The 26,715-nt window shown below is 51.7% G+C and overlaps 1 protein-coding gene across 2 annotated transcripts in view; it reads right to left on the reverse strand.

The window, feature by feature from the left end:
- LOC138677326 (transmembrane 4 L6 family member 5-like) overlaps window positions 1-19,584 on the reverse strand; it is a 54,103-nt gene extending 34,519 nt beyond the window's left edge. The window contains exons 1-3 of one of the 2 annotated variants that reach the window (XM_069767375.1): window positions 19,279-19,584; window positions 18,894-18,959; window positions 17,552-17,745 (exon numbers count right to left, since the gene is read on the reverse strand). In XM_069767375.1, coding sequence (XP_069623476.1) covers window positions 17,552-17,745; window positions 18,894-18,959; window positions 19,279-19,461 — 443 coding nt within the window. In that variant the 5' untranslated portion in view covers window positions 19,462-19,584. The remainder of the gene's footprint in view (window positions 1-17,551; window positions 17,746-18,893; window positions 18,960-19,278) is intronic. The other variant, XM_069767377.1, reaches the window with a different exon arrangement.
- Between the last annotated feature and the right edge of the window lie 7,131 nt (window positions 19,585-26,715).

Raw genomic sequence — 26,715 nt, forward strand, 5'->3', positions numbered from 1 at the left:
AAGCCGGAGTCTGGACAACATAGTCCTGGATACTCTGTACTCTTGCAGCAAGTTGATCCACACGAGAAAACAAACCCTGAACATCCATGCCAAAGCATATATCCTGAACCACCCAGATATCAAGAGGAAAAAAAAGACAAACCAGAGCACAGAAAAAAAAAATGGTTCAGAACTTTCTTTTCCTTCTTTTGAGATGCATTTAATTCATTTTTGGCCACTTGTACTGTTATGATGCGGTGGTCTAGGAGCAACATGGAACGAGATCTGAAGGAGGTGGTAACTGTACTGACCGCAGTCCCTAAGCTCAACACAACACTAGAAGTAGCCGTGGAATGCTCCTAACTCTCCCTAGGCATCTCGTCACAGCCTAAGAGCTAACTACCCCTAAAGACAGAAGCAGGAAAACTATCTTGCCTCAGAGAAAATCCCCAAAGGATAGATTAGCCCCCCACAAATAATGACTGTGAGTGGAGAGGAAAAAGACATACACAGAATGAAACCAGGATGAGCACAGGAGGCCAGTCGAGCTTGATAGATAGGACAGGATGGAATACTGTGCGGTCAGTATAAAACACTACAAAAATCCACGCAGAGTTTACAAAAAAATCTCCACACCTGACTAAAGGTGTGGAGGGTAAATCTGCTTCCCAGAGCTTCCAGCAAGACAGAATTAATTCATACTGATAACTCTGGACAAACATAGAAAGCACTAAACGGATAAGTCCACAATCTGTGAACAGAAAAGCGCAAGCAAAAACTTAGCTTTGCAGAACTGGTCAGGATAACAGGGAACTCCAAAGAGATGTGAATCCAACCAGGAACCATTTACAAGTGGCACTGGCTGAAGGAACAGCCAGGCCTAAATAGCCGAGCAGAAGAGACGATAAGTGGAGGCAGCTGATGACAGTTAACTCCAAGGAGCAGCCATACCACTTGAAACCACAAGAGGGAGCCCAAGAGCAGAACTCACAAAAGTGCCACTTACAACCACCGGAGGGAGCCCAAGAGCAGAATTCACAACAGCAGGAGCTCTGTATACAGTGTCAGTGTACAGGTAATACAGTGATCACCAGTGACATTATACACAGGAGCTCTCTATATAGTGTCAATGTACAGGTAATACAGTGATCACCAGTGACATTATACACAGGACCCCTGTATATAGTGTCAGTGTACAGGTAATACAGCGATCACCAGTGACATTATACACAGGAGCTCTGTATATAGTGTATAGTGTACAGGTAATACAGTGATTACCATTGACATTATACACAAAAGCTCTGTATATAGTGTATAGTGTACAGGTAATACAGTGATCACCAGTGACATTATACAAAGGAGCTCTGTAGTTTGTGTCAACATACAGGTAACACACTGACTCACCAGCGATGTCTCTAGTTGAAGTCCTTCACTTTTCATCTTCATCCAGTGCACACTGCCATGACTTCTTCCAGCCAGGACACATCTCTGCAGGAAATAATATAAATATTGTGATGGTGTGATATGCTATGCTATGTGAGTATCATTTTTGTGTATATTTCTATTTTACTTATTTACATGGTGTTCTCTTGTAGAAGGAGTTATTTGCTAATTGATGAATGGCTGTTGCTGCCATATGATATCAGCCCCCACAGTACTGTACTGTTTGCTAATATGCTAATGACATGTTGATCTAGCTTGTTGAAACAATGAGCCCCTGAGATCCTCCCCATCCTGACAGGTGAATGAGGAGGGGGACTTTTAAAATATCAGGGAGGTGAGACACAGATCAGTCCTGTATGGAATGATGATGTGTTCACAGCATCTCAGAGAGAAAGAAGAGTATATGGACTATGCTATCCTCTGCTGGATTGTTGGACTTTTATCCTCTTACTGAACTGTATTCGTGTTCTGGACTATTTTATCCTTTGTGTGGTGGATTGTATATGGACCTTTCGTATTTTTGCCTAAATAAAGGTCATGGGATTGTTCACTCTTCGCTGGCTCTGTTGATTGTGTGCTACCGGAGAAGGACCCTGTGATAGTTATCTAGAGCTCCGCTTGCAGAGCATAATTTTTTTCCAACTTCTACACTACACCGGATGAAGAGAAAAAGGCGACATAGTGTCGCTCAGCAAAGTAACAGGACCTCCCCCTATTAATAACAGTATCCTCAAAAAATAAAATACATCACTGCAGTAATAATATTCCTTAATTAGCCCCTACAGCAATAAAGTCCCCCATCCTGGCCCCCATGTGTTTTATTCCTGGCTCCAGCCATATGTTTCCATCCTGCCATCATGAGTATCCATTCTGGCCCCATGTGATGTCCCCTCCTGCCCCATATGATCTCCCCATTCTGCCCTATCTGTCCCATGATCCTGCCCCATCTGTCTATCCTGCCCCATGTTCCTGCTCCATCTGTCTCCATCCCTCCCCATTTGTCTCCATTCTGCCCCATGATCCTGCACCATGTGTCTCCATCCTGCCCCATCTGTCTCCATCCTGACCCATCTGTCTCCATCCTGCCCTATCTGTCTCAATCCTGCCCCATCTGTCTCCATCCTATCCCATCTGTCTCCAGCCTGCACCCTGATCCTGCCCCCTCTGTCTCCATCCTGCACCATGATCTTGCACCATGTGTCTCCATCCTGCCCCACGTGTATGCGTCCTGCCCCATCTGTCTCCATCCTGCCCCATGTTCCTGCCTCATCTGTCTCCATCCTGCCCCATGTTCCTGCCTCATCTGTCTCCATCCTGCCCTATGTTCCTGCCTCATCTGTCTCCATCCTGCCCCATGTTCCTGCCTCATCTGTCTCCATCCTGCCCCATGTTCCTGCCTCATCTGTCTCCATCCTGCCTCATGTTCTTGCCCCATCTGTCCCCATCCCTCCCCATTTGTCTCCATTCTGCCCCATGACCCTGCACCATGTGTCTCCATCCTGTCCCATCTGTCTCCATCCTGCCCCATCTGTCTCCATCCTGCCCCATCTGTCTTCATCCTATCCCATCTGTTTCCAGCCTGCAGCATGATCCTGCCCATCTGTCTCCATCCTGCCCCATGTGTATGCATCCTGCCCCATCTGTCTCCATCCTACTCCATGATCCTGCCCCATCTGTCTCCATCCTATCCCATCTGTCTCCAGCCTGCACCCTGATCCTGCCTCATCTGTCTCCATCCTATCCCATTTGTCTCCATCCTGCCCCATGTTCCTGCCTCATCTGTCTCCATCCTGCCCCATGTTCCTGCCTCATCTGTCTCCATCCTGCCCCATGTTCCTGCCTCATCTGTCTCCATCCCTCCCCATTTGTCTCCATTCTGCCCCATTATCCTGCACCATGTGTCTCCATCCTGCCCCATCTGTCTCCATCCTGCCCCATCTGTCTCCATCCTGACCCATCTGTCTCCATCCTGCCCCATCTGTTTCCAGCCTGCAGCATGATCCTGCCCATCTGTCTCCATCCTGCCCAACGTGTATGCATCCTGCCCCATTTGTCTTCATCCTGCTCCATGATCCTGCCCCAAGTGTTTCCATCCTGCTCCATGATCCTGCCCCCTCTGTCTCCATCCTATCCCATCTGTCTCCAGCCTGCAGCCTGATCCTGCCCCCTCTGTCTCCATCCTGCTCCATGATCCTGCCCCATCTGTCTCCATCCTATCCCATCTGTCTCCAGCCTGCACCCTAATCCTGCCCCCTGTCTCCATCCTATCCCATCTGTCTCCAGCCTGTACCCTGATCCTGCCCCATCTGTCTCCATCCTATCCCATGTTCCTGCCTCATCTGTCTCCATCTCTCCCCATTTGTCTCCATTCTGCCCCATGACCCTGCACCATGTGTCTCCATCCTGTCCCATCTGTCTCCATCCTGCCCCATCTGTCTCCATCCTGCCCCATCTATCTTCATCCTATCCCATCTGTTTCCAGCCTGCAGCATGATCCTGCCCATCTGTCTCCATCCTGCCCCATGTGTATGCATCCTGCCCCATCTGTCTCCATCCTACTCCATGATCCTGCCCCATCTGTCTCCATCCTATCCCATCTGTCTCCAGCCTGCACCCTGATCCTGCCTCATCTGTCTCCATCCTATCCCATTTGTCTCCATCCTGCCCCATGTTCCAGCCTCATCTGTCTCCATCCTGCCCCATGTTCCTGCCTCATCTGTCTCCATCCTGCCCCATGTTCCTGCCTCATCTGTCTCCATCCCTCCCCATTTGTCTCCATTCTGCCCCATTATCCTGCACCATGTGTCTCCATCCTGCCCCATCTGTCTCCATCCTGCCCCATCTGTCTCCATCCCGACCCATCTGTCTCCATCCTGCCCCATCTGTTTCCAGCCTGCAGCATGATCCTGCCCATCTGTCTCCATCCTGCCCAACGTGTATGCATCCTGCCCCATTTGTCTTCATCCTGCTCCATGATCCTGCCCCAAGTGTTTCCATCCTGCTCCATGATCCTGCCCCCTCTGTCTCCATCCTATCCCATCTGTCTCCAGCCTGCAGCCTGATCCTGCCCCCTCTGTCTCCATCCTGCTCCATGATCCTGCCCCATCTGTCTCCATCCTATCCCATCTGTCTCCAGCCTGCACCCTAATCCTGCCCCCTGTCTCCATCCTATCCCATCTGTCTCCAGCCTGTACCCTGATCCTGCCCCATCTGTCTCCATCCTATCCCATGTTCCTGCCTCATCTGTCTCCATCTCTCCCCATTTGTCTCCATTCTGCCCCATGATCCTGCACCATGTGTCTTCATCCTGCCCCATCTGTCTCCATCCTATCCCATCTGTCTCCATCCTATCCCATCTGTCTCCAGCCTGTACCCTGATCCTGCCCCATCTGTCTCCATCCTATCCCATGTTCCTGCCTCATCTGTCTCCATCCTGCCCCATGTTCCTGCCTCATCTGTCTCCATCTCTCCCCATTTGTCTCCATTCTGCCCCATGATCCTGCACCATGTGTCTCCATCCTGCCTCATCTGTCTCCATCCTATCCCATCTGTCTCCATCCTATCCCATCTGTCTCCATCCTGCCCCATGTTCCTGCCTCATCTGTCTCCATCCTGCCCCATCTGTTTCCAGCCTGCAGCATGATCCTGCCCATCTGTCTCCATCCTGCCCAACGTGTATGCATCCTGCCCCATCTGTTAACATCCTGCTCCATGATCCTGCCCCAAGTGTTTCCATCCTGCTCCATGATCCTGCCCCCTCTGTCTCCATCCTATCCCATCTGTCTCCAGCCTGCAGCCTGATCCTGCCCCCTCTGTCTCCATCCTGCTCCATGATCCTGCCCCATCTGTCTCCATCCTATCCCATCGGTCTCCAGCCTGCACCCTAATCCTGCCCCCTGTCTCCATCCTATCCCATCTGTCTCCAGCCTGTACCCTGATCCTGCCCCATCTGTCTCCATCCTATCCCATGTTCCTGCCTCATCTGTCTCCATCCTGCCCCATGTTCCTGCCTCATCTGTCTCCATCTCTCCCCATTTGTCTCCATTCTGCCCCATGATCCTGCACCATGTGTCTCCATCCTGCCCCATCTGTCTCCATCCTATCCCATCTGTCTCCATCCTATCCCATCTGTCTCCAGCCTGTACCCTGATCCTGCCCCATCTGTCTCCATCCTATCCCATGTTCCTGCCTCATCTGTCTCCATCCTGCCCCATGTTCCTGCCTCATCTGTCTCCATCTCTCCCCATTTGTCTCCATTCTGCCCCATGATCCTGCACCATGTGTCTCCATCCTATCCCATCTGTCTCCATCCTGCCCCATGTTCCTGCCTCATATGTCTCCATCCTGCCCCATGTTCCTGCCTCATCTGTCTCCATCCCTCCCCATTTGTCTCCATTCTGCCCCATTATCCTGCACCATGTGTCTCCATCCTGGCCCATCTGTCTCCATCATGCCCCATCTGTCTCCATCCTGCCCCATCTGTCTCCATCCTGCCCCATCTGTTTCCAGCCTGCCCCACGTGTATGCATCCTGCCTCATCTGTCTTCATCCTGCTCCATGATTCTGCCCCAAGTGTCTCCATCCTGCCCCATGTGTCTCCATCCTGCCCCATCTGTCTTCATCCTATCCCATCTGTCTCCATCCTGCCCCATGTTCCTGCCTCATCTGTCTCCATCCTGCCCCATGTTCCTGCCTCATCTGTCTCCATCCCTCCCCATTTGTCTCCATTCTGCCCCATTATCCTGCCCCATCTGTCTCCATCCTGCCCCATCTGTCTCCATCCTATCCCATCTGTCTCCATCCTATCCCATCTGTCTCCAGCCTGTACCCTGATCCTGCCCCATCTGTCTCCATCCTATCCCATGTTCCTGCCTCATCTGTCTCCATCCTGCCCCATGTTCCTGCCTCATCTGTCTCCATCTCTCCCCATTTGTCTCCATTCTGCCCCATGATCCTGCACCATGTGTCTCCATCCTGCCCCATCTGTCTCCATCCTATCCCATCTGTCTCCATCCTATCCCATCTGTCTCCATCCTGCCCCATGTTCCTGCCTCATCTGTCTCCATCCTGCCCCATGTTCCTGCCTCATCTGTCTCCATCCCTCCCCATTTGTCTCCATTCTGCCCCATTATCCTGCACCATGTGTCTCCATCCTGCCCCATCTGTCTCCATCCTGCCCCATCTGTCTCCATCCTGCCCCATCTGTCTCCATCCTGCCCCATCTGTTTCCAGCCTGCCCCACGTGTATGCATCCTGCCTCATCTGTCTTCATCCTGCTCCATGATTCTGCCCCAAGTGTCTCCATCCTGCCCCATGTGTCTCCATCCTGCCCCATCTGTCTTCATCCTATCCCATCTGTCTCCATCCTGCCCCATGTTCCTGCCTCATCTGTCTCCATCCTGCCCCATGTTCCTGCCTCATCTGTCTCCATCCCTCCCCATTTGTCTCCATTCTGCCCCATTATCCTGCACCATGTGTCTCCATCCTGCCCCATCTGTCTCCATCCTGCCCCATCTGTCTCCATCCTGCCCCATCTGTCTCCATCCTGCCCCATCTGTTTCCAGCCTGCCCCACGTGTATGCATCCTGCCTCATCTGTCTTCATCCTGCTCCATGATTCTGCCCCAAGTGTCTCCATCCTGCCCCATGTGTCTCCATCCTGCCCCATCTGTCTTCATCCTATCCCATCTGTCTCCATCCTGCCCCATGTTCCTGCCTCATCTGTCTCCATCCTGCCCCATGTTCCTGCCTCATCTGTCTCCATCCCTCCCCATTTGTCTCCATTCTGCCCCATTATCCTGCCCCATCTGTCTCCATCCTGCCCCATGTTCCTGCCTCATCTGTCTCCATCCTGCCCCATCTGTTTCCAGCCTGCAGCATGATCCTGCCCATCTGTCTCCATCCTGCCCAACGTGTATGCATCCTGCCCCATCTGTTAACATCCTGCTCCATGATCCTGCCCCAAGTGTTTCCATCCTGCTCCATGATCCTGCCCCCTCTGTCTCCATCCTATCCCATCTGTCTCCAGCCTGCAGCCTGATCCTGCCCCCTCTGTCTCCATCCTGCTCCATGATCCTGCCCCATCTGTCTCCATCCTATCCCATCTGTCTCCAGCCTGCACCCTAATCCTGCCCCCTGTCTCCATCCTATCCCATCTGTCTCCAGCCTGTACCCTGATCCTGCCCCATCTGTCTCCATCCTATCCCATGTTCCTGCCTCATCTGTCTCCATCCTGCCCCATGTTCCTGCCTCATCTGTCTCCATCTCTCCCCATTTGTCTCCATTCTGCCCCATGATCCTGCACCATGTGTCTCCATCCTGCCCCATCTGTCTCCATCCTATCCCATCTGTCTCCATCCTATCCCATCTGTCTCCAGCCTGTACCCTGATCCTGCCCCATCTGTCTCCATCCTATCCCATGTTCCTGCCTCATCTGTCTCCATCCTGCCCCATGTTCCTGCCTCATCTGTCTCCATCTCTCCCCATTTGTCTCCATTCTGCCCCATGATCCTGCACCATGTGTCTCCATCCTGCCCCATCTGTTTCCATCCTATCCCATCTGTCTCCATCCTATCCCATCTGTCTCCATCCTGCCCCATGTTCCTGCCTCATATGTCTCCATCCTGCCCCATGTTCCTGCCTCATCTGTCTCCATCCTGCCCCATGTTCCTGCCTCATCTGTCTCCATTCCTCCCCATTTGTCTCCATTCTGCCCCATTATCCTGCACCATGTGTCTCCATCCTGCCCCATCTGTCTCCATCCTGCCCCATCTGTCTCCATCCTGCCCCATCTGTCTCCATCCTGCACCATGTGTCTCCATCCTGCCCCATCTGTCTCCATCCTGACCCATCTGTCTCCATCCTGCCCTATCTGTCTCAATCCTGCCCCATCTGTCTCCATCCTATCCCATCTGTCTCCAGCCTGCACCCTGATCCTGCCCCCTCTGTCTCCATCCTGCACCATGATCTTGCACCATGTGTCTCCATCCTGCCCCACGTGTATGCGTCCTGCCCCATCTGTCTCCATCCTGCCCCATGTTCCTGCCTCATCTGTCTCCATCCTGCCCCATGTTCCTGCCTCATCTGTCTCCATCCTGCCCTATGTTCCTGCCTCATCTGTCTCCATCCTGCCCCATGTTCCTGCCTCATCTGTCTCCATCCTGCCCCATGTTCCTGCCTCATCTGTCTCCATCCTGCCCCATGTTCTTGCCCCATCTGTCCCCATCCCTCCCCATTTGTCTCCATTCTGCCCCATGACCCTGCACCATGTGTCTCCATCCTGCCCCATCTGTCTCCATCCTGCCCCATCTGTCTCCATCCTGCCCCATCTGTCTTCATCCTATCCCATCTGTTTCCAGCCTGCAGCATGATCCTGCCCATCTGTCTCCATCCTGCCCCATGTGTATGCATCCTGCCCCATCTGTCTCCATCCTACTCCATGATCCTGCCCCATCTGTCTCCATCCTATCCCATCTGTCTCCAGCCTGCACCCTGATCCTGCCTCATCTGTCTCCATCCTATCCCATTTGTCTCCATCCTGCCCCATGTTCCTGCCTCATCTGTCTCCATCCTGCCCCATGTTCCTGCCTCATCTGTCTCCATCCTGCCCCATGTTCCTGCCTCATCTGTCTCCATCCCTCCCCATTTGTCTCCATTCTGCCCCATTATCCTGCACCATGTGTCTCCATCCTGCCCCGTCTGTCTCCATCCTGCCCCATCTGTCTCCATCCTGACCCATCTGTCTCCATCCTGCCCCATCTGTTTCCAGCCTGCAGCATGATCCTGCCCATCTGTCTCCATCCTGCCCAACGTGTATGCATCCTGCCCCATTTGTCTTCATCCTGCTCCATGATCCTGCCCCAAGTGTTTCCATCCTGCTCCATGATCCTGCCCCCTCTGTCTCCATCCTATCCCATCTGTCTCCAGCCTGCAGCCTGATCCTGCCCCCTCTGTCTCCATCCTGCTCCATGATCCTGCCCCATCTGTCTCCATCCTATCTCATCTGTCTCCAGCCTGCACCCTAATCCTGCCCCCTGTCTCCATCCTATCCCATCTGTCTCCAGCCTGTACCCTGATCCTGCCCCATCTGTCTCCATCCTATCCCATGTTCCTGCCTCATCTGTCTCCATCTCTCCCCATTTGTCTCCATTCTGCCCCATGATCCTGCACCATGTGTCTTCATCCTGCCCCATCTGTCTCCATCCTATCCCATCTGTCTCCATCCTATCCCATCTGTCTCCAGCCTGTACCCTGATCCTGCCCCATCTGTCTCCATCCTATCCCATGTTCCTGCCTCATCTGTCTCCATCCCGCCCCATGTTCCTGCCTCATCTGTCTCCATCTCTCCCCATTTGTCTCCATTCTGCCCCATGATCCTGCACCATGTGTCTCCATCCTGCCCCATCTGTCTCCATCCTATCCCATCTGTCTCCATCCTATCCCATCTGTCTCCATCCTGCCCCATGTTCCTGCCTCATATGTCTCCATCCTGCCCCATGTTCCTGCCTCATCTGTCTCCATCCTGCCCCATGTTCCTGCCCCATCTGTCTCCATCCTGACCCATCTGTCTCCATCCTGCCCCATCTGTTTCCAGCCTGCAGCATGATCCTGCCCATCTGTCTCCATCCTGCCCAACGTGTATGCATCCTGCCCCATTTGTCTTCATCCTGCTCCATGATCCTGCCCCAAGTGTTTCCATCCTGCTCCATGATCCTGCCCCCTCTGTCTCCATCCTATCCCATCTGTCTCCAGCCTGCAGCCTGATCCTGCCCCCTCTGTCTCCATCCTGCTCCATGATCCTGCCCCATCTGTCTCCATCCTATCTCATCTGTCTCCAGCCTGCACCCTAATCCTGCCCCCTGTCTCCATCCTATCCCATCTGTCTCCAGCCTGTACCCTGATCCTGCCCCATCTGTCTCCATCCTATCCCATGTTCCTGCCTCATCTGTCTCCATCTCTCCCCATTTGTCTCCATTCTGCCCCATGATCCTGCACCATGTGTCTTCATCCTGCCCCATCTGTCTCCATCCTATCCCATCTGTCTCCATCCTATCCCATCTGTCTCCAGCCTGTACCCTGATCCTGCCCCATCTGTCTCCATCCTATCCCATGTTCCTGCCTCATCTGTCTCCATCCCGCCCCATGTTCCTGCCTCATCTGTCTCCATCTCTCCCCATTTGTCTCCATTCTGCCCCATGATCCTGCACCATGTGTCTCCATCCTGCCCCATCTGTCTCCATCCTATCCCATCTGTCTCCATCCTATCCCATCTGTCTCCATCCTGCCCCATGTTCCTGCCTCATATGTCTCCATCCTGCCCCATGTTCCTGCCTCATCTGTCTCCATCCTGCCCCATGTTCCTGCCTCATCTGTCTCCATCCCTCCCCATTTGTCTCCATTCTGCCCCATTATCCTGCACCATGTGTCTCCATCCTGCCCCATCTGTCTCCATCATGCCCCATCTGTCTCCATCCTGCCCCATCTGTCTCCATCCTGCCCCATCTGTTTCCAGCCTGCCCCACGTGTATGCATCCTGCCTCATCTGTCTTCATCCTGCTCCATGATTCTGCCCCAAGTGTCTCCATCCTGCCCCATCTGTCTTCATCCTATCCCATCTGTCTCCATCCTGCCCCATGTTCCTGCCTCATCTGTCTCCATCCTGCCCCATGTTCCTGCCTCATCTGTCTCCATCCCTCCCCATTTGTCTCCATTCTGCCCCATTATCCTGCCCCATCTGTCTCCATCCTGCCCCATCTGTCTCCATCCTATCCCATCTGTCTCCATCCTATCCCATCTGTCTCCAGCCTGTACCCTGATCCTGCCCCATCTGTCTCCATCCTATCCCATGTTCCTGCCTCATCTGTCTCCATCCTGCCCCATGTTCCTGCCTCATCTGTCTCCATCTCTCCCCATTTGTCTCCATTCTGCCCCATGATCCTGCACCATGTGTCTCCATCCTGCCCCATCTGTCTCCATCCTATCCCATCTGTCTCCATCCTATCCCATCTGTCTCCATCCTGCCCCATGTTCCTGCCTCATCTGTCTCCATCCTGCCCCATGTTCCTGCCTCATCTGTCTCCATCCCTCCCCATTTGTCTCCATTCTGCCCCATTATCCTGCACCATGTGTCTCCATCCTGCCCCATCTGTCTCCATCCTGCCCCATCTGTCTCCATCCTGCCCCATCTGTCTCCATCCTGCCCCATCTGTTTCCAGCCTGCCCCACGTGTATGCATCCTGCCTCATCTGTCTTCATCCTGCTCCATGTTCCTGCCTCATCTGTCTCCATCCTGCCCCATGTTCCTGCCTCATCTGTCTCCATCCCTCCCCATTTGTCTCCATTCTGCCCCATTATCCTGCCCCATCTGTCTCCATCCTGCCCCAACTGTCTCCATCCTATCCCATCTGTCTCCATCCTATCCCATCTGTCTCCATCCTGCCCCATGTTCCTGCCTCATCTGTCTCCATCCTGCCCCATCTGTTTCCAGCCTGCAGCATGATCCTGCCCATCTGTCTCCATCCTGCCCAACGTGTATGCATCCTGCCCCATCTGTTAACATCCTGCTCCATGATCCTGCCCCAAGTGTTTCCATCCTGCTCCATGATCCTGCCCCCTCTGTCTCCATCCTATCCCATCTGTCTCCAGCCTGCAGCCTGATCCTGCCCCCTCTGTCTCCATCCTGCTCCATGATCCTGCCCCATCTGTCTCCATCCTATCCCATCTGTCTCCAGCCTGCACCCTAATCCTGCCCCCTGTCTCCATCCTATCCCATCTGTCTCCAGCCTGTACCCTGATCCTGCCCCATCTGTCTCCATCCTATCCCATGTTCCTGCCTCATCTGTCTCCATCCTGCCCCATGTTCCTGCCTCGTCTGTCTCCATCTCTCCCCATTTGTCTCCATTCTGCCCCATGATCCTGCACCATGTGTCTCCATCCTGCCCCATCTGTCTCCATCCTATCCCATCTGTCTCCATCCTATCCCATCTGTCTCCAGCCTGTACCCTGATCCTGCCCCATCTGTCTCCATCCTATCCCATGTTCCTGCCTCATCTGTCTCCATCCTGCCCCATGTTCCTGCCTCATCTGTCTCCATCTCTCCCCATTTGTCTCCATTCTGCCCCATGATCCTGCACCATGTGTCTCCATCCTGCCCCATCTGTCTCCATCCTATCCCATCTGTCTCCATCCTATCCCATCTGTCTCCATCCTGCCCCATGTTCCTGCCTCATATGTCTCCATCCTGCCCCATGTTCCTGCCTCATCTGTCTCCATCCTGCCCCATGTTCCTGCCTCATCTGTCTCCATCCCTCCCCATTTGTCTCCATTCTGCCCCATTATCCTGCACCATGTGTCTCCATCCTGCCCCATCTGTCTCCATCCTGCCCCATCTGTCTCCATCCTGCCCCATCTGTCTCCATCCCATCCTGCCCCATCTGTTTGCAGCCTGCCCCACGTGTATGCATCCTGCCTCATCTGTCTTCATCCTGCTCCATGATTCTGCCCCAAGTGTCTCCATCCTGCCCCATGTGTCTCCATCCTGCCCCATCTGTCTTCATCCTATCCCATCTGTCTCCATCCTGCCCCATGTTCCTGCCTCATCTGTCTCCATCCTGCCCCATGTTCCTGCCTCATCTGTCTCCATCCCTCCCCATTTGTCTCCATTCTGCCCCATTATCCTGCCCCATCTGTCTCCATACTGCCCCATCTGTGTCCATCCTGACCCATCTGTCTCCATCCTGCCCCATCTGTCTCCATCCTATCCCATCTATCTCCAGCCTGCACCCTGATCCTGCCCCATCTGTCTCCATCCTATCCCATCTATCTCCAGCCTGCACCCTGATCCTGCCCCATCTGTATCCATCCTATCCCATCTATCTCCAGCCTGCACCATGATCCTGCCCCCCCTGTGTCCATCCTATCCATCTATCTCCAGCCTGCACCCTGATCCTGCCCCCTCTGTCTCCATCCTGCACCATGATCCTGCCCCCTCTGTCTCCATCCTGCACCATGATCCTGCCCCATCTGTCTCCATCCTGCACCATGATCCTGCCCCCTCTGTCTCCATCCTGCACCATGATCCTGCTCCATCTGTCTCCATCCTATCCCATCTGTCTCCAGCCTGCACCCTGATCCTGCCCCCTCTGTCTCCACCCTATCCCATCTGTCTCCAGCCTGCACCCTGATCCTGCCCCCTCTGTCTCCATCCTGCACCATGATCTTGTACCATGTGTCTCCATCCTGCCCCACGTGTATGCATCCTGTCCCATCAGTCTCCATCCTGCCCCATGATCCTGCCCCCTCTGTCTCCATCCTATCCCATCTGTCTCCAGCCTGCACCCTGATCCTGCCCCATCTGTCTCCATCCTATCCCATCTGTCTCCAGCCTGCACCCTGATCCTGCCCCCTCTGTCTCCATCCTGCACCATGATCTTGTACCATGTGTCTCCATCCTGCCCCACGTGTATGCATCCTGTCCCATCAGTCTCCATCCTTCCCCATCAGTCTCCATTTTGCCCCATGATCCTGCACCATGTGACATGGTGCAGGATCTGGAGGCAGGATGGAGACAGATGGGGCAGGATGGAGACTCAGGTTCCATGTGTCTCCATCCTGCTGTCCAAACATATTGCCGCTTACCACTTTCAATAAAAATAAAAAAACAAACTTTCTCCTAACCTGGCTGCAGTCGATCGGCGACGTCCATCCCATTCAATTCTAGTGCGTACTCGCTGGTGAATGACAAAGACATCATACGCTGGCGATGTGCCCGCTGACGTTAGCTGCCAGCCTCTGATTGGCTGGCAGCTTTTAACTATTGCCGTGCGGGCCCCTATGGCAATAGATAACTGAACCTGCGTCTTTGACCCCTGCCACTGGGACCCGGTTGATTCACATAATATATATGACCCTTTTTGGGGCCTCCCCTCTCTCCCTTTTTGATAAATGATATGCCTGTTTTGTTGCCCGTCTCTTTTTATAAAATGTGATTTGCTATATGGATCTGCTCACACTGTTATCTGTCTTGTTTATGTGACATTTTGAACAATTAATATCTGTACTTTTTGTTAAGCAAGACCTGGGTTTTTACTCAAGGATATCTATAATATAACGCTGGGAGCGTCACTCTGTCCGAAGCCTCTATAGACTGCGCAAGCGCCGGCGCAGTCTGGGCCTCACAGAGCGACGCTCCCGGGAGATCGCGGTATGCGTAAGCACTGAACGCATACCGCGATCTCCACCGGAGAGTCAGGGACCGCCAGGAGGGAGGGTAAGTATACTCACCTTTCCCGGTTCCAGCGCTGCTTGCGGCTCCGTCTCCCGGCTCCTCTGCTCCCGGCTCCGGAGGGCGCGGACTGCGCAGGCGCCGATTCCTGCTGCCGGAATCAGCGCCTGCGCAGTCCGCGCTTTCCGGCGCCATTTTCTTGAAGACACACTCCGGCTCCACTGCAGGTGTGTCTTCAAGAAAATGGCGCCGGAAAGCGCGGACTGCGCAGGCGCCGATTCCTGCTGCCGGAATCGGCGCCTGCGCAGTCCCCGCTTTTTGGCGCCATTTTCTTGAAGACATACCTGCAGTGGAGCCGGACGATAGGTGAGTATGGTATTTTTTTTTTTTTTATATGGCAGCAGCATTCGGGGGCATACACACTGGAGCGGGGGGCATATAATACAATGGTGGCGCAGGATGGGAGCAGCACATGACAGAACGGGCGCAGGATGGCCGCAGCACATGACAGAACGGGCGCAGGATGGCCGCAGCACATGACAGAACGGGCGCAGGATGGCAGCAGCACATGACAGAACGGGCGCAGGATGGCAGCAGCACATGACAGAACGGGCGCAGGATGGCCGCAGCACATGACAGAACGGGCGCAAGATGGCAGCAGCACATGACAGAACGGGCGCAGGATGGCAGCAGCACATGACAGAACGGGCTCAGGATGGCCGCAGCACATGACAGAACGGCCGCAGGATGGCCGCAGCACATGACAGAACGGGCGCAGGATGGCCGCAGCACATGACAGAACGGGCGCAGGATGGCCGCAGCACAAGACAGAACGGGCGCAGGATGGCCGCAGCACATGACAGAACGGGCGCAGGATGGCAGCAGCACATGACAGAACGGGCGCAGGATGGCAGCAGCACATGACAGAACGGGCGCAGGATGGCAGCAGCACATGACAGAACGGGCTCAGGATGGCCGCAGCACATGACAGAATGGCCGCAGGATGGCCGCAGCACATGACAGAACGGGCGCAGGATGGCCGCAGCACATGACAGAACGGGCGCAGGATGGCCGCAGCAGCAGCACATGACAGAACGGGCGCAGGATGGCCGCAGCAGCAGCACATGACAGAACGGGCGCAGGATGGCAGCAGCACATGACAGAACGGGCGCAGGATGGCAGCAGCACATGACAGAACGGGCGCAGGATGGCCGCAGCACATGACAGAACGGGCGCAGGATGGCCGCAGCACATGACAGAACGGGCGCAGGATGGCCGCAGCAGCAGCACATGACAGAACGGGCGCAGGATGGCAGCAGCACATGACAGAACGGGCGCAGGATGGCAGCAGCACATGATAGAACGGGCGCAGGATGGCCGCAGCACATGACAGAACGGGCGCAGGATGGCCGCAGCACATGACAGAACGGGCGCAGGATGGCAGCAGCACATGTCAGAACGGGCGCAGGATGGCCGCAGCACATGACAGAACGGGCGCAGGATGGCCGCAGCACATGACAGAACGGGCGCAGGATGGCAGCAGCACATGACAGAACGGGCGCAGGATGGCAGCAGCACATGTCAGAACGGGCGCAGAATGGCCGCAGCACATGACAGAACGGGCGCAGGATGGCCGCAACACATGACAGAACGGGCGCAGGATGGCAGCAGCACATGTCAGAACGGGCGCAGGATGGCCGCAGCACATGACAGAACGGGCGCAGGATGGCAGCAGCACATGACAGAACGGGCGCAGGATGGCCGCAGCACATGACAGAACGGGCGCAGGATGGCAGCAGCACATGACAGAACGGGCGAAGGATGGCAGCAGCACATGACAGAACGGGCGAAGGATGGCAGCAGCACATGACAGAACGGGCGCAGGATGGCAGCAGCACATGACAGAACGGGCGCAGGATGGCAGCAGCACATGACAGAACGGGCGCAGGATGGGAGCAGCACATGACAGAACGGGCGCAGGATGGCAGCAGCACATGACAGAACGGGCGCAGGATGGCAGCAGCACATGACAGAACGGGCGCAGGATGGCAGCAGCACATGACAGAACGGGCGCAGGATGGCAGCAGCACATGACAGAACGGGCGCAGGATGGCAGCAGCACATGACAGAACGGGCGCAGGATGGCAGCAGCACATGACAGAACGGGCGCAGGATGGCAGCAGCACATGACAGAACGGGCGCAGGATGGCAGCAGCAAATGACAGAACGGGGACGCAGGATGGGAGCAGCAAATGACAGAACGGGCGCAGGATGGGAGCAGCAAATGACAGGATGGGAGCAGCAAATGACAGAATGGAGGCGCAGGATGGGAGCAGCACATGACAGAACGGGGGCGCAGGATGGGAGCAGCACATGACAGAACGGGGGCGCAGGATGGGAGCAGCACATGACAGGATGGGGGCGCAGGATGGAGCAGCACATGACAGAACGGGGGCGCAGGATGGGAGCGGCACATGACAGGATAGGGGCGCAGGATGGAGCAGCACATGACAGAACGGGGGCGCAGGATGGGAGCAGCACATGACAGAACGGGGGCGCAGGATGGGAGCAGCACATGACAGGATGGGGGCGCAGGATGGAGCAGCACATACCAGGATGGAGACCATATACCAATATAAATGCTCGCCACCCGGGCGTAGAACGGGTTCAATAGCTAGTATCCGTATATCTCGCTAAGGATATTTAAGCTCCCAATGTTCTTCATTTATTCCCCACTTTTTTTTTTAGAAGGATTTGGAGAGTTTCTGCTCAGTTTTTGCTCCAAAAATCTCTCCCTGAATCCTCCCTGAAAAAGCGTGGCGAAACCGTCTAAAAAAAATGGACACGGTGCACATGGAGAGTAAATCGCTGTAACTTGGCACAGAGGGATAGAACGATGACTTCTTACTTGTATTTCTCTAATGGCTTTTCGAATGGACGCCCCCAGATCAGGGATTCGTTCCCGGTGGTAGAAGGGGTGGTGGCATTAATCTGGTCGTAATAAGCGCAGACGGGTCCTCGGGTTATTCCGACCACCGACATAACAAGGCAGAACAGCGATCCCGTGAGTCCGATAGCAGCGCACAGGACGGAGAGGAGCATCTGGGGGTAGAGATACAGGGGTGATGAGAAAACCTCCCAGGTGGGTGATCGGGGGTCTTATTCCCAGCTTGGAGACCCCATTCCTTACTCAGTTCTTTGCAAATGACAAAATGACAAAATGAGACAATTTTGTACAAATTTCTACGTGCACTACGTTGCATGCTTTTACGTACGGTTGGTTAGGGACCACCGATATTAGTCCTTACAATATCTACAGGGGGGGTCTAAAGTTGTCAGTGGTAGTCTATGGTGGAAAAGGGGGGTAACAAGCATATTCACAGCACTCTAGCACGGGTTATGCTCATGTAGTGTGCTCTTTGCTGGTCAGGGCAGTAAAGGGTTAAAGTATACATATAATTATATATATATTTATATATACTGTCTATCTGTATTTCTAGAGATGGTATTATAAGTTCTGGCAGCCACCACTAGAGGGAGCTCAATGCAGACAGAATCTCACTCCGAGCTATTGTTATACATCCATTGTGAGGAGCTCCCCCTGGTGGTGACTACAGGATACATTACATTATTTATTTCTAGAGATGCTATTATAAGTTCTGGCAGCCACCACTAGAGGGAGCTCATTGCAGACAGAATCTCACTCCGTGCTATTGTTATACATCCATTGTTAGGAGCTCCCTCTGGTGGTGACTACAGGATACATTACATTATTTATCTCTAGAGATGCTATTATAAGTTCTGGCAGCCACCACTAGAGGGAGCTCAATGCAGACAGAATCTCACTCTGAGCTATTGTTATACATCCATTGTGAGGAGCTCCCCCTGGTGGTGGCTGCAGGATATATTACATTATTTATTTCTAGAGATGGTATTATAATTTCTGGCAGCCACCACTAGAGGGAGCTCATTGCAGACAGAATCTCACTCCGAGCTATTGTTATACATCCATTGTGAGGAGCTCCCCCTGGTGGTGACTACAGAATATATTACATTATTGATCTCTAGAGATGGTATTATAAGTTCTGGCAGCCACCACTAGAGGGAGCTCAATGCAGACAGAATCTCACTCTGAGCTATTGTTATACATCCATTGTGAGGAGCTCCCCCTGGTGGTGGCTGCAGGATTTATTACATTATTAATCTCTAGAGATGGCGGCAGGGACATCCTATACAGTAAATGTTCTCACCCCACATCTGTTACCGCAGCAGCCCTTCCTTCCGGTCGCCTGGATCTGAACAGCAGGAATGAGGATCTTTTATTAGAGAAAATGAAAAAAAAAAACTATAACATTTTGAAGTGATCGGTTTGCGGTAAATACATTTTGACAAAATATCAGGCACTTGTGGTTTTTCCGAAAAAAAATTCAATGGGGCCCATCTATTGCTTAAAAGGTCATCAATAGACCATCACCACCACCACCACCACCCTTGACCATCATGTCCTTGGAGGTGATGCCAGTAGAACATCTAAAAAATGAAACATTCTGATCATTTCCCACAAGGGACAGTGGACGTCTTCCAATCTGTTCCCAGATGATACAAAACATTTCCGAAAGTCCTATAAGTTCTCACCATTATGCCACCTCCCACGATGCCCAACAGAGTGGACACCTCAGAGGTCAGTTTGAGTCCTGCGTCCTCCGCGGCCTCCAAGCTCCATCCCGGGAAGTAGAGGAGAGTATTGGACACGATGCAGATGATGGCGAAGGGGTACAGGGCGCCCCCGATAAATTTGGCGCACTTGCCGGTGCACATGGTGGGATCTCAGCCGTGGCAGTGCGAGTGATAACAGGCGTAAGGTGGAGAAGGTTTTATGTCTCGGACCGGCCTCTGGAATTGCAGTCACGAGTTGAGCCCCGGCCTCGGAGATTGCAGTCAGCAGGGTGAGAGCATGGAGTTTGGACCACATATAGCTAATAAATAGAGAATGGGAGGCGGACAGATCCGGGCACTGATAGCGAGTCACGAGAGGAGGTTATGTCACAGACACAATGCAGAAAGAAATATATATAACAGGTGCAAATAGGCAGGAAATAACATGGGCGGAGAAGGGAAAATCAGAGAAATGCAAAAAAAATGCTCAAAACATGTTAATATTGTTTCTATCACTAGCCCTACTAGCCAAAATAATGCACAGACACTGAGCAGACACCTTAGGGTTAGAGCTTTCCTGTATGAAAATCAGACCTGAGACTACAAAGGGCAGCAGAAAATATGCAAAAAACACATTTAACATAACAATTTAAACAATAAGTAACTTTCTGATGGCACATCCCCTTTAAACGGCTGCTTATTGAAGGCTCTGGCTTGATGTCTGGCTTTTACTGCAGGTTGCCATTGTCACCATCTAACTGTTAAAGAGGACCTGTAACCAGGTCAGAAGTGGACAGTTTTTGTTCTTTTTTTATTTCTTCATATTGGGCTGTCATACAGTGTTGGGCTATTGTGAAGCCATTGTATAGTGTGGGGGCCATCATACAGTATGGGTGCAACTAAGTGGTCATTGGACAGTGTGGGGGCTACTAAGGGGTATTATACTGTGTATTGAGGAGCTGTGGAGGCATCATACTGTGTAGAGGGAAGCTGCAGGCCCATCATACTGGGTAAAGGGAAGCTATGAGAACATCAAACTGTGTATAGGGGGGCTGTGGGGACATCATACTATATAGAAGGGAGCTGTGGGGATATCATACTGTGTATTGGGGCGGTTGGACACATCATACTGTGTAGAGTGGAGCTGTGGGGCCATCATATTGTGTAGAGGAAGGCTGTGAAGACATCATACTTTATATAGGGGAGCTATGGAGTAATAATACTGTGCAAAGGGGAGCTGTGGGGACATCATTCTGTGTAGAGGAGAAATGAGTAGGTATATCATACTGTGTATAAGGGAGCTGTGGGGCCATCATACTGTGTAGAGGAAAGCTGTGGATACATCATACTTTATATAGGGGAGCTATGGGGTAATAACACTGTCTAGAGGGGAGCTGTGGGGTAATCATTCTGTGTAGAGGAGAACTGTGTAGGCATATCATACTGTGTATAGGAGAGCTGTGGGGCATCATTCTGTGTAGAGGGGAGCTATGGGTCCATCATACTGTGTATATGGGAGCTGTGGAGCCATCATACTGTGTAGAGGGGAGCTGTGGGGCATCATTCTGTGTAGAGGGGAGCTGTGGGTCCATCATACTGTGTATAGGGGAGCTGTGGAGCCATCATACTGTGTATAGGGGAGCTGTGGAGCCATCATACTGTGTAGAGGGGAGCTGTGGAGCCATCATTCTGTGTATAGGGGAGCTGTGGGGCCATCATACTGTGTAGAGGGGAGCTGTGGAGCCATCATACTGTGTAGAGGGGAGCTGTGGAGCCATCATACTGTGTAGAGGGGAGCTGTGGAGCCATCATACTGTGTAGAGGGGAGCTGTGGGGCCATCATACTGTGTAGAGGGGAGCTCTGCCATCATTCTGTGTAGAGGAGAACTGTGTAGGCATATCATACTGTGTATAGGGGAGTTGTGAGGCATCATTCTGTGTAGAGGAAAGCTGTGGAGACATCATACTTTATATAGGGGTGCTATGGGGTAATCATACTGTATAGAGGGGAGGTGTGGGGCCATTATACTGTGTAGAGGGGAGCAGTGGGGTCATCATTCTGTGTAGCAGAGAGCTGTGGGTCCATCATACTGTGTATAGGGAGCTGTGGCGTCATCATTGTGTGTAGCAGAGAGCTGTGGAGGCATCATACTTTATATATGCAGCGCCGCAGAGACCTGGTAGTTGCAGTAACGTCGCTCTGCCACTAAGGGGAGTGATGGTACGTCTGATGGCACTAAAGGAGTTCTTCTGACCAGGTATCACCAGCACACATTACACTTCACACTCCAGCCACTAGGGGGAGCAAAAGGTTTTATTTATTAGGTTACTCCTCACACTGGTAAAACTAGGGGTTGGATAGGAAGTTAGTCAGAGCTGACTGGGTTGGATTCAGGCAGCATCCCGTGGCAGGGGGTGTTGCAGGGGGAAGATTCAGGGGGGTCCCTGTCAGGCGTGGGAACCTGGCAGGTACCTAGCGACAAGAACAGAAAGTTACGGAACCGCGCCTGCACTACCCGCGGCGGTATCCCAAGAAAGAGACACAAAGCGAAGGATATTGTGGACAGTGAGAAACGAGATCAAGCACAAAGGAGAGCCAGTAGGAGTCGTGCCCGGAGAACGGCAACATCCTACTGAGGCGCGTAGCCGGTGCCCGGAACACCGAGGAAGTAACTGACTTCATGCCTTACTTCAAATACCGCAGGACAGTTAATTATAGGTTGGCTGTCTACCTTACATCACCAACGCAGACATAGGGGGCAACCGTGGAGAGGGGCATCTCTAGGGTCCAGGAAGAGCTCCGAGCCTTCCCGTCAAACGGGTGCGTCCTAGCCATAACAAACCTGGGGGACGGAGAATAGAAAGATCTGGAACGAATTAAAACGAACGAGAACAGAAGTTGTGAGGACTATCCCGAATGCTCAGCAGGGAAGCACTACAACACACAGGCGCTAGTGGTAGGCAACGATTTCCACCTGGAAAGGGAACTCTGGATGTGCCTTCGGACCGGCCGGTCTCCGACAGCCCTGTTAACCGTGCTCTGGATTGTGGATCCTGAAGTCTTCAGTAAAGAGGTAAAGAGACTGCAACCCTGTGTCCTCGTTATTGTCTGCACCCCACACCATCACCATCCATCATACTGGAAAGCCCTGGGGACACACTTCACCTGTGGGAAGGTATACCATCCAGCTGCCATCACATCACCCCAGTGGACCCCACGCAGCGTCGATCACCCTGACAGAATACCACAGGTGGCGTCACGAAACCTTGACAGACTCGTATCACTTTACATTGGACGCCCCTTAGCAGGGTCACGGACCGGGTCCAGCCACCGTGACATCCCCAGAAATGAGCCAGCAGAGGACCGTTACCGAGTAACCCGCGGCCCTGTGTCTGGGGCGCTCCATATACATGAACAACGAGGAAATTATACTGTATAGGGAGCAGATATGGAACCAACATAATGTGTATAAGGGATCTGTGGCAACATCATATTGTGTATAATGAAGCTAAACACAGAGTTGTGTGGGCATTATACTGTGTATAGGTGAGCTAATTGGACATCATAATGTGTAGTGTGGAGCTGTGGGAACATCATGCTGTGTATAGAGGAGCTGTAGGCCCATTATAATGTGTAGAGGAGCTATGTGCCCATCATACTGTATTGGAGGAGCTGGGGGCCCACTATGCTGTGTAAAGTGGAGCTGTACATTAGGGGCCTCAGGGAACATTATTAAATGTAAAGTGGGAACTCATTGTTATAGGGGCACTCAGGGGAGCTGTGGGGCCATCATACTGTGTAGAGGAGAACTGTGTAGGCATATCATACTGTGCCTCTCACCTAGCCAAATTAGTTCTCATGCTTTGCACTGATGAGGGCCAACAGCCCGAAACACCATGTCTGCAAATTGAGATACTAATTTGGCTTTTATCCGAAAACATATTACACGACTTGTTAAAGTGTTGATTGTGACTTGTAGGATCGCTACTTCCAACAGGTGGCACTGTAGAGTTTAAGTCTTCTTTTTCTTAGAAGAGGCAATTTGCATATTTAATTTCCCAGAGGAGCATTGCACGGCGAATAAGCCTCTTTACCTTGACAAGCCAGCTGGTATGTCACTCACCACAAGGAGAAACCTTACCCCTTAGGCCGGCTTCACACTCAGCGTATGAAAATACGGTCCGTATATTACGGCCGTAATACGCTGAAAAGTCCCGAAAATAGTGGTCCGTAGCTCCTCCGTAGGCAGGGTGTGTCACCGTTTTTTGCGCATGGCATCCTCCGTATGTAATCCATATGTCATCCGTACTGCATGTTTTTATCGCAGGCTTGCAAAACCGACATACGGCTATACAAGGGATCCATGTGTAAAAAAAAAAACAAACATATATACTGTCTATATACGGTATATATATATATATATATATATATATATATATATATATATATGTCAATAGACACATATATGTATATATATTAATATTTCATCCAGCGCGAGATAGCTTTAAAGCCAGTAATTCAATTACCGGCTTTTGCTTTCTCCTTCCTAAACCCGACATGATATGAGACCTGGTTTACATACAATAAACCATCTCATATCACCTTTTTTTTTGCATATTCCACACTACTAATGTTAGTAGTGTGTATATGCAATATTTGGCCGTTCTAGCTAGTAAATTAAGGGGTTAAATGGCGGAAAAAATTGGCGTGGGCTCCCGCACAATTTTCTCCGCCAGAGTAGTAAAGCCAGTGACTGAGGGCAGATATTAATAGCCTGGAGAGGGTCCACGGTTATTGGCCCCCCCCCCTGGCTAAAAACACCTGCCCCCAGCCACCCCAGAAAAGGCACATCTGGAAGATGCGCCTATTCTGGCACTTGGCCACTTTCTTCCCATTCCCGTGTAGCGGTGGGATATGGGGTAATTAAGGGTTAATGTCACCTTCTGCGCTCTTACGTCCGTAAAACTCGCAAGTGTGAAGCCGGCCTTAGACCCCGGTCTTTCTTTAGTGATTTCTTGTCAGTTACAGTCCGGCCGTCTGCTGAGGTTCTCCTGTACCCACTTAGAGGTTTTATCCCCCCTGAGCTGAATGCCCAACTATACCTCTAGGGAGACCCATACGTGTGCATTGGAGCTGCAGACATAAAATTTGATATATTTTTCATATGGAATCACTGGAGCAGTAGAACACATTTTGCAACTGACTACACCCTTTAATAAATGCACAAATACTATTAATGGGATTGTCGATAATGGGGCTGGCTTTTTATTTATTTACCAAAACCAACACTCTTCTCCATAGCATAGGTCTAGGTCTGGTAGTTACATGAACCGACCTCGGCTGCAATGCCAGTCAGAACCTATTGGTAAGAGTGGCAATGTTGTCTGGAAAAAAAAGCAGACCCTTTTTATAAGACCACACAATCACTATATAGTGCTATACAGTATATAATGTCTTGAAACAGTATTCACACCCCATGAACGTTTCCATATTTTTTTCACATTACATCTACAAATTGAAATGTATTTTATTAGGATTTGTGATACCAACACAAAGTCGCAAGTATATGTGAAGGAAATGATGCATTGTTTGCATTGATATTCATCCCCCTGTAGTCTGATACCCCTTATTTTAAATTCTGAGTGACCAATCGCCTCAAGAAGTCACATAATTAGTACACTGAGTCCACCCTTGTGTGATTTCTTCTCAGTGTAACTACAGCTGTTGTGTGAAGGCCTCAGAGGTTTGTGTGAGAACATTAAGGATCAAACAGCATCATGAAAAGCAAGGAGCCCACCAGACAGGTCAGGGATAAAGTTATGGAGAAGAGTAAAGCAGGGTTAGGTTATAAAAAGCAGCCCAAGTTCTGAGCATCTCATGGAGCACTGTTCAATCCATCATCCAAAAATGAAATAAGAATGGCACAACTGCAAACCTTCTAAGATGTGGCTGTCCGCCTAGATTGACATCCCAATCAAGGAGATCACTAACTAGAGAAGCAGCCAAGAGGTCCTATGGAGAAGCTGCAGAGATCCACAGCTCAGGTGGGAGAATCTACCTACAGGATGAATATTAGTCATAAAACTCCATAAATCTTGTCTTTATGGAAGAGTGTCAAGAAGAAAGATATTTTTGAAAGTCATAAGAAGTCCTGTTTGCAGCTTGCAAAAAGCCATTTGGGGGACACAGCGAGCATGTGGAAAAAGTGGCTCAGATCAGATGAGGCCTAAAGAGAACTTTTTGGACTAAATTAAAAATGCTACGTGTGACTGAAAGCTAACATTGAACATGACCTTAAAACCACCATCCCCACCATCACACATGGTGGTGGCAGCATCCTGCTGTGGGGAGGCTTTTCTTCAGCAGGGGCAGGAATGCTGGTCAGAGTTGATGGGAAGATGGATGGAGCTAAATTCAGGGCAATTCTGTAGTAAAAACCTGTTAGAGGCTGCAAAAGACTTGAGACTGGGGCGTAGCTTCACCTTCCAGCAGGACAATAACCCTAAAATATTTCCAGAGCTACAATGGAGGGTTTATATCAAAACATATTCATGTGTGTGAATGGCGCCGTCATAGTCCAGACAGAAATCCCATTGAGAATCTGTGACAAGGCGTGAAAATTGCTGCTCACAGACATCTCCATCCGATCTCACTGAGTGCAAGCAAGTGTGCAAAAGAAGAAGGGGCAGAAATGTCGCCTGTAGATGTGCAAAGATGGAGAGACAGACCCCAAAAGACTGCAGCAAGAATTGCAGCGAAAGGTAGTGCAACAAAGTACTGACTCAGGGGGCTGAATACTAATGCACGTCACAATTTTCAGATTTATATTTTCAAAATATTTAGAAAGCCCTGTATGATTTCCTTTACACTTCACAAATAATTGTTACCTTGTGTTGGTATCACCAGAAATCCCAATCAACTACATTTAAGATTATGGGTGTTACGCGAAAATATGTGAAAACGTTCACGGGGTATGAATACTTTTTAGAGGCACTGTACTTGAATTAATTGTATTAATATAACGTCAGCAGTATAAATCATCGCTGATATGTCGTCCTTCGGGTCGGACTTTGCCACATATAAGACATGTGACGCTCTGATATTGGGAACGTGACTCGTGACGGCTTCTTATCATCGCATTTCAGAGCTTTTCTTTACGCATGACCGAGGACATCAAGCGTCACTCCACCCAAACATCAGATCCCAACTTCATGATCTCATGTAGTAGGTGGCTCAGATTACCGGCACTGTGACAATTGCTAAATTAGACCCCTACCCCAAATATACTGCTCTCCTGAATGAACACCTAGAAGGATGCAGCTGTGAAGGTCATCAGATTACTGTCCTACAAGATGGGATCATGGAAGGAGGGTCTCCAACCTTTGAGTCGGAGCAGCTCAGCTTCTCTTCATGGC

The sequence above is a fragment of the Ranitomeya imitator genome, chromosome 4 (assembly GCF_032444005.1).
Source record: "Ranitomeya imitator isolate aRanImi1 chromosome 4, aRanImi1.pri, whole genome shotgun sequence".
Taxonomy (NCBI): Eukaryota; Metazoa; Chordata; class Amphibia; order Anura; family Dendrobatidae; genus Ranitomeya; species Ranitomeya imitator.